The sequence below is a fragment of the Prionailurus viverrinus genome, chromosome A3, assembly GCF_022837055.1.
Source record: "Prionailurus viverrinus isolate Anna chromosome A3, UM_Priviv_1.0, whole genome shotgun sequence".
In the NCBI taxonomy this organism is placed as follows: Eukaryota; Metazoa; Chordata; class Mammalia; order Carnivora; family Felidae; genus Prionailurus; species Prionailurus viverrinus.
The window spans coordinates 27630018-27638618 of NC_062563.1; the positions used below are offsets into that span (position 1 = coordinate 27630018).

Genomic DNA, 8601 nt, shown 5'->3' on the forward strand with positions numbered 1-8601 from the left:
ACGGACTTTTTTTTTTTCTCTCTGTCTTCCTCTCCAAAACCTGCTTCTTATTTCAAGGTCTATCTCAAATCATGCCTCTGTCACAGTCTCCTAACTAACCTTTAAAAAAAAGTGCAATGCCAGAAGTCTGTCAATAAGAACCCAGACTGAGGCGCCAAACTGACCAATTCTGATATCCTTCCATGGCAATAATTTGCCAGAAATGAGTAAAGGCTCCCCTCTGTAGATGGCCTCAGTGCCCATCTGGACGGAGTTTTTCAGAGTACCTGCCTGGCCCCTGTAGCTCCTGGTTCAGTGATCTCTGCAATAGGCCAATCTGATTGCTAAGGAGAATGGCTGACAATTTCTAAAGAAATTCACCGAGAAGTAAATATAAATTTTCAGTCTTTTACCCAACTCTTAGGGAAGATTGCTGACAGTGATAATCAACAAGAAATAAAGCTAAAAATGACCAAAAGAGACTACAGAAATCTTGGATCTGCAAAATTTGACCTGAGAAAAAGGGAATTGATGGAAGGAATGGCCATACACATACCGACAAAATCTTACAATATAAGATGTGGTTAGTAAAATTTCAGATGGAGCCAGAACCCAATCCACAGGTCAAATCTTTTCAAAATACAAACATTTCTTTGTAGTCAGAAATAAAACAAATATGCTTAATATATGTTTGGTTAGATGAGAGGTCCTGGATAGTGCAGTAAGCCAAGAAGAACTGTTTTAAAAAAAATTTTTTTTAACATTTATTTATTTTTGAGACAGAGAGAGACAGAGCATGAACGGGGGAGGGGCAGAGAGAGAGGGAGACCCAGAATCGGAAGCAGGCTCCAGGCTCTGAGACATCAGCCCAGAGCCTGACGCGGGGCTCGAACTCACGGACCGCGAAATCATGACCTGAGCCGAAAGCTCAACCGACTGAGCCACCCAGGCGCCCCCAAGAAGAACTGTTAGATCTGAACAGAAAGACCAAAACCTTTGTTATTCAGACAATATGGCTGAACGTATCAACATAGAAAAGCAAGGTGAGGGGCACCTGGGTGGCTCAGTCGGTTAAGCGTCTTGTGTGACTCTTGGTTTCAACTCAGGTCATGATCCAACGGTTTGCGAGTTTGAGCCCCCCATCGGGCTCTGCACTGGAGCCTGCCTGGGATTCTCTCCTTCCCTCTCCCTCTGCCCACCCCACTCACGCTGTTTCTGTCTCTCTCAAAATAAATAAACTTAAAAAAAATTTTTTTAAGTGATTTTAAAAACCATTGGAAATTTTAAAAGATGTCAGCGTTGTTGCTAATACACAAAATTCAATTTGTATTCCCTTTTTTAATTGATTTTTAAGTTTATTTACTTATTTCTAGAGAGAACGAGAATGAGTGGGGTAGAGGCAGAGAGAGAGGGAGACAGAATTCCAAGCAGGCTCTGAGCTGTCAGCACAGAGCCCAGTGCAGGGCTCAAACTCACAAACTGTGAGATCAGGACCTGAGCCGAGATCAAGAGTCGGATACTTAACTGTCAGAGCCACCCAGGTGTCCCAAAATGAATTTTTTAATTATGCAGGACGTGTATGAAGAAAACTATAAAATGTTATTGAAGTTTATCAAAATAAGACTTAAATAAACGAGAAATCCAGTGAGGTCATAGATGAGGTGATTTAGTATTATCAAATGGCAGTTCTGTACAAACGCAATGCAATTCCAATTGAAATCCCAAAAAGTGGTTTCTTGGAATTTAGTGAGCTGGTTCTAAATTTTGTAGAGAGGATCCAAATATAGCGGAGACAGCCTTGTAGAAGGAGAAGGAAGAATGTTTCCCACAAATAATAGTTCAGTTTTCTCTTTAGAATTTGGCATATCTGGCTACAGTGAGCCCTAGCAATAATCAGCTGGAAGTTGACTAGCGGCTGCCCCTTCAGATAGAATACCTGCTCTCCAGTTCACCCAGCACTGTCCTTATTTAAGTTACCTGCGTGATCCTTGTAAATATCTGTATGATAGTTGCCTGGGGTGAGCAGTTAGGGTAAGAGGAATGGGAGAGATTATTAAAATTATATAGGTTCTATTTGGTTTTGTAAACCTCCTCCCGGTGGAAAGACTTGAGCCGTCAAGCAGAAAGAATAAACACCAACAGAATGAAGAATAGCCTTTCTTGGAAACCCCCTGTGGACCAAGCTCTTTGACACACAACCTCCTTGAACCCCAACATTAGTCTTCTGAGAGTAGACATTAATATCCCTTTGTTATGGATGAGCAAACTGAGCCTATGAAAACTGAGGTCATTGGCCCCATGTGACAAGGCTGAGATTCAAATCAGTCAGATTCACACTAGGGTCTCCCTGACTCCACAATCCACCTCTTCTTTCACTAAAGTCACAATGGTCACTGAAACACCCTGAGATGCACACAGATTTGCATAAAGAAAACAAAGCTGACAAAGCGTATTGTTAACCCATCCCCTCAAACACCCAGATTTTATTAATGCTTCCAAAGCACCATTTGAGACAGATGGAGGAATACAAATTCTGTCCAGTGCTAACTTCAGCTGAGAATCTTCGTGTCAACCAGATTTTCCGGAGAGTCTGATGCAAATAGTCCTTGATCCACAATGTCAGAAGCAAAGCAGTTTCGAAATATAAGCCACCTACACATGCGGTCGCCTATTACTCTGACACTCGGCCAAGTGTTTTAACCCGGTCTCCAGGCCCCTGCCTCCTGTGATAGGGGTGTCATTACAGCGTGGTTTTGGAAGATTCCATGTGATAGAGCTTAAAGTGTGCTAATGAGCTTAGTACAGTACCGGGCACTGAAGAGCTCAATATATTATAATTGTCATCATGAGTATAATGGGTCTTTTTAAAAAATGCAGCATCATTTAGGAATGTATCAAAAGGACTGATGAATAGAGGTGTACTGTGATAAGGCACAGTAAAAATTCTAATGATGTTAAAATACTCCAAAGGTAAAGGTAAGATGTTGACCGTAAAATTCTTCCAACTTTGTGTTTGAAAATGTCCATAACCCAACGTTGGAAAAACAATGCACTGCCGTGGGCTCTGAAAGGAGGGAGAGCTAAGTTTCGTTTGTTTCTGGTTAAACAGAAGAGGTATAGAAAAGAAAACAAAATAGGCTCGTCTTGGGGCCGTGGGCCGTTCACGATGCTGCCTGAATGAAATCATCGAGGACCGCTTGCGAAAGAGCGAATCCTCGAGAGCGTGGCCCGGGGCTGCCAAGCCTTCGCAAGGGACAGGGACGCGCTCCAAGCGGCGCATCCCGCCCGGGCGCCCAGGAGGTGGGGCCGGAGCGCGCGCTGGCGGAGACGCGGCTCGGCCGTTACCCGAGGGCTCGGGGCCGGCGCTGGCCGCTGCGCGCCGCGGGTAAATACCTTCGGCGGGGCGGGGGAGAGAAGCGTCGAATTTCAAAAAACACACACACACATACACACACACACACACACACCAAACCCCCACAGCCCCGGGCGGGCGGGCGCGCGGATGGGCGCCCTTTGGCTGCGGGAGCGAGTGGAGGATGCTGGGAAGGAGGTAAAATGGCCACCGGCGGCGGCGCGGAGGAGGAGAGGAAGCGGGGGCGGCCGCAGCTCCTGCCCCCCGCGCGGCCCGCGGCCCGCGGCGAGGAGGCCGAGGGCGGCCGCGAGAAGATGGGCTGGGCCCAGGTGGTGAAGAACCTGGCCGAGAAGAAGGGCGAGTTCCGCGAGTCGCGGCCGCCGCGGCGGGAGGAGGAAGGCGGCAGCGGCGTGGGCGGCGTGGGCGGCGGGCTAGGCGCCCCCGCGGGCCTGGCGGCGCCGGGCCTCGGCGACTTCCCCCCGGCCGGCCGCGGGGACCCGAAGGGCCGGCGGAGGGACCCGGCCGGCGAGGTGGCGGACCCGCGCAAGAAGAAAGGCGCGGCCGAGGCGGCCCGGAGAAAGAAGGCCGAGGCGGCGGCCATGGCGGGCCCGGCCAGGCCTGGCGCGGCCGAGGACGCAGCCGAGCGGCCCGCTCAGGACGAGCAGGCAGCGGCGACGGGCCCCGCGGCGGGCCCGGGCAAAGGCCGCTTCCTGGTGCGCATCTGTTTCCAGGGAGACGAGGGTGCCTGCCCGACTCGGGACTTCGTGGTGGGCGCGCTCATCCTGCGCTCCATCGGCATGGACCCGAGCGACATCTACGCGGTCATCCAGATCCCGGGCAGTCGCGAGTTCGACGTGAGCTTCCGCTCGGCGGAGAAGCTGGCCCTGTTCCTACGCGTCTACGAGGAGAAGCGCGAGCAGGAGGACTGCTGGGAGAACTTTGTGGTGCTGGGGCGGAGCAAGTCCAGCTTGAAGACGCTCTTCATCCTCTTCCGGAACGAGACGGTGGACGTGGAGGACATCGTGACCTGGCTCAAGCGCCACTGCGATGTCCTGGCCGTGCCCGTGAAAGTGACCGACAGGTTTGGGATCTGGACCGGGGAGTACAAGTGTGAGATCGAGCTGCGCCAGGGGGAGGGCGGGGTCAGGCACCTGCCCGGGGCCTTCTTCCTGGGGGCCGAGAGGGGCTACAGCTGGTACAAGGGGCAGCCCAAGACGTGCTTTAAATGTGGTTCCCGGACCCACATGAGCGGCAGCTGCACGCAGGACAGGTGCTTCAGGTGCGGGGAGGAGGGGCATCTGAGCCCTTACTGCCGGAAGGGCATCGTTTGCAACCTCTGCGGCAAGCGAGGACACGCCTTTGCCCAGTGTCCCAAAGCAGTTCACAATTCCGTGGCAGCTCAGCTAACCGGGGTGGCTGGGCACTGAATACCCGCCTGCCTGCCAGGGGAACCCAGAGCCAGCTTACCCCCTCTTAAGTGCCAAAACTTTTTTTTAAACCATTTTTTATCGTTTTTGAAGGAGATCTTTTTAAACGTACAAGAGACATCTCTCTCTCTCTGCCTTCTTAAACCGAGTTTACTCCATTTCAGCCTTTTCTGAATTGGTGACTCTGTCATCAGTGACTACCGAGAACTGTCGTGTGCAGATGTGTCGCCTCTTTTTAAGATTTTGTTTTTCGTTTTTGTACGTGGGTTGTTTTGGGGGGGGGGGTTGTGGTTTTTGTGTGGGGTTTTTTTGTGTACTTTTTACTCCCCACGCCTTGTCCTCTCCCAGGATTTTCACCCATTGGGCTGCCTTGCTCATCTTTATGCCCCGGCCCTAGGTACAGGGCCCACCACGTGGTAGGCACTCTGTCAGTGTTTGTTGAATCCAGAACATTGTTGACTGTGGCTTCTGTCAGGGTGTCTACTTTTTGCAGCTCTTCCCCTCCCCCTTTTAATTTGCTGCTTCTAATCTCTGTGGTCTGAGAATTTGTGAAACCAGTGTTGTTAGAAGTGTACGTAATCTGAGTCAATAAGCTCTGAATGGTGGCCAAGGGCCTCTCTTATGGCATTAAAATGCATGGACTTTGGGACAGCTGTTCAGTGGCTCAGAAGCCATTTTTCTTTCACAGAATCATGGAATTTAGAATTGTCTTACTGGAAAGGACCTAAAAATTGGTTTAGACCAACCCCCTGGATTTCCAACAGGTGCAACAGGCCCAGAGAGGGTCAGTGACTGGGTCAAAATCACATAGCTGTCTGGTTCCAGAGCTAGCCTAGAGTAGAGTTCCCTGACCCCAAGCCCGGTGTTCATTCCACTACCTCTCACACTTCACAACATTTTCCTCAACACTTGAGGGCCCAGAAAGTCTGATCTCTCCAGAATGGTGAGCCCAGAGGAATGCTACGAAATCATCTGGGGGAGAAAGACATTTAGCAGGGGCTTCTGAATACTTGGGAGATCAGGAAGGGACAAAGGAACATAATCCAGGGTGTGCTTACTGCCCCCTGGGGTAGTGTATCTGGATTGAAGTGCCAAGTCCTTTGGGACCTCACCCTCCGCCCCTCATTGCCACTGCTTAGAAATGGGGGTGCTCCTCAGTAAGGAAACCTACCGGAGGTTTACATTTGCACCTTAGCCTCAATAGCTAGAAACCCCAGAGAAGCATCTGACTGGAGCTCATCTATAGCTTCCTCACTCACAGGAGAAAGGTGATTTTAACCTGTAATCGTAAGTGAGCTGTTAGCTCTAAAATGTACTTGCAAAACAGACCACTTGCAAGAGGGCATTGGGTCAACTGAGTGTTATCAAGTTAAAGTAGAAAAGACAGTACACTGCTTTTCTTTTAGTTTTTGTTTTTCCTTCGCTTTATGTTTTGCTATTTCCTTGTGGCTTAGAATGTAAAATCGATTGTTCAAAGTTTTGTTCTGAATAAATATTTATCTTTTGTATTGCTAACACTGTTGCCCTATTTCCTTTCAGAGTGGAAGATGCTAGGGTACACAGACTCTAGTTTAATCCATGCTTCTTACCCATCATTTGTTTACCCTGCAAATACATTTCCAACCCCTGTAGGCAACACGTAGCACCTACTAGGTTGTGCCAGACCCTTTGGCGTTGTTTCCTAAACCGTATGTACGCGTTACACTCACTTGGCACATGGCAAAAACTCAAGTTCTAAGTCCTAACTTTGCTCCAAGGAATCAAAACCACTGGTGTGAATGAAAACATTTTTAGCAAGCACCCCCGCCCCCAACAACTCTGATTGGCAGCCAGGCTTGAGACTATAGTTCTGAATGGTATTAAAGTGAGAGAGAGGGATTCTGCCCTCAGATTACAATGGGGAAGTGCCACAAATAGGATGCAAAGTATTCACAGGTTTTTAAAAAACGCCATCTCTTCCAGGTATTAGGGAGTAAGAAAGAGTCTGGGAAACTTCCCAGAGAGCTGACTCACTCCTCCAAGCCAGCCCTGAAGACCCCAGACACAACTGACTGAAGGATTTTCAGCTCAGAGATGTTAAAATGATCCAATCCCAAGAATTAAAATTCTCAGTGTACTGATTCTCTAACTCAGTGATTTCAGGATATTTCCAGAGCTGATCAGGTGTGGTTGAGGCCTGGGTGGCTCTTGAGAGCCCCGCCTTGCCAAGCCTGTATAGCCCCTCCTTCCTGTCTCCCAAAGCAAACAGACTCTTCCCTCCTCCATCCCTCCCTCCAGTCCTGTCCCTCCCCCATCAGCTCTCCCTTCTCTGCCTTGGGTTTCCCTCCTTCACAGGGCTGAAGGCAGAGAGAAAGCCTGCATTCATCATATCCGCCCTCCCTCCAAGCAGGCACCGTGCCAAGGAGCCTCCTTGGAAGGAATCTTCCCTCTCTCTGCCTTGCCTCCCCCTCCAACTCTCCTGGAGGGAGCAGAGGAAGAAACTATTTCCCTGCCCATCCCCCACAGGATCTACTCCAGGGCCTCCTGCCTGGCGGTCTGGGGACTCAGCCATGGGCTGGAGCGGAACAAACCTCCCCCAGCTTCCTCCTGATCTAGCTACCTCCGAATTACAATCCCTCACTGTTCGTGGGCTCCTAGAGAGTGTGCAGAGATCCCCAAGCTGAGGCTGGCTGATTAGCTGACATTTCTTTCATTCCGCTTTCAACAGATACTGAGGGCCATTAGAGCCAAGCCCTTCTGTAGGGTAGTTTGCACACACCCGGGAATGAGAGGGTTACTTGCAGAAGGAGATACAGATAAGTGATGAGCAGTTTTTTAAATAATTTTTTTAATACTCTGAAAAAAGTATATACAAAGCATATAAAATTGTCTGAAGTACAGGTCTCCTGGAAGAGATGATGATGTCATGACCGACACCCACAAGATGAATAAGTCAGGTGGAGAGGGAAGAGAGATCCAAGCAACAGGAACAGCCTGTGCAAAGGCCCGGAGGCCAGAGTACACAGGCTGTTCAGGCTGGCTACAGAGTCACAGAAAGATGTGGTTGGGAAAAGGCCAAGAGGAGGTGACCCAGGGCTTGTCAGTGTTACTTAAGAGGCTTTATTTTGTCCTGACCCCTTCCAGTCTGGCCGCCTCCGTTCCATTCACTTATTTCGCATATATATTAAGCACCAACTCTTTCTAGGAAATGGAATACAGCAACATAGTCAAGTTCCCTGGGGCTCAAATTCTAGAACCACACAAAGACATAATTACAAAGTGTGATAAAAAAGCACTGCAAGAAACATACAGAGATGGATCTGATCTTAGGGGTCAGGGTCAGGGATAACGTCCCCAAAAAACGTTTAATTGAGATCAAAAGAAAACATAAGGAGTTGAGAGATGGCGTGGGGGTTAACCAGTGACAAGGGCAGCCTAGGCAGCAGAGATAACAAGTTTAATAACCCTATGGTGAGAGGAGGCATGACTAAAACCACATGAAGCCCAGTGTATCAGTCCAGGTTTAGAAAACCACTTTGGGGCACCTGGGTGGCTCAGTCTGTTAAGCCTCCAACTTTGGCTCAGGTCACGATCTCACGGTTTGTGAGTTCAAGCCCTGCATGAACTGCGCCTGCTCCCATTGTTAAGGCAGAGCCTGCTTCGGATCCTCTGTCTCCCTCTTTCTCTGCCCCTCCCCTGCCTCTCAAAAATAAATATTTAAAAAAGAAAGAAAGAAACAGAAACCACTCTAGGTATCGAAGAAGGTAATGGGACCTAGGGTGGGTATTAGGAATGACTCCTAGAACACTACTGAACTGACTTACCAGAGGAGCTGCTACCTCTCACAAAAAAGAGCCAGGAGCC

At 49.4% G+C, this 8601-nt stretch overlaps 1 protein-coding gene across 1 annotated transcript; it reads left to right on the top strand.

The window, feature by feature from the left end:
* Positions 1-3288: 3288 nt before the first annotated feature.
* On the top strand, positions 3289-6273 carry ZCCHC3 (zinc finger CCHC-type containing 3). The gene has a single exon (XM_047854240.1). It carries the CDS (start codon positions 3535-3537, stop codon positions 4756-4758), a length of 1224 nt encoding a protein of 407 aa, XP_047710196.1. The 5' UTR covers positions 3289-3534; the 3' UTR covers positions 4759-6273.
* Positions 6274-8601: the final 2328 nt, after the last annotated feature.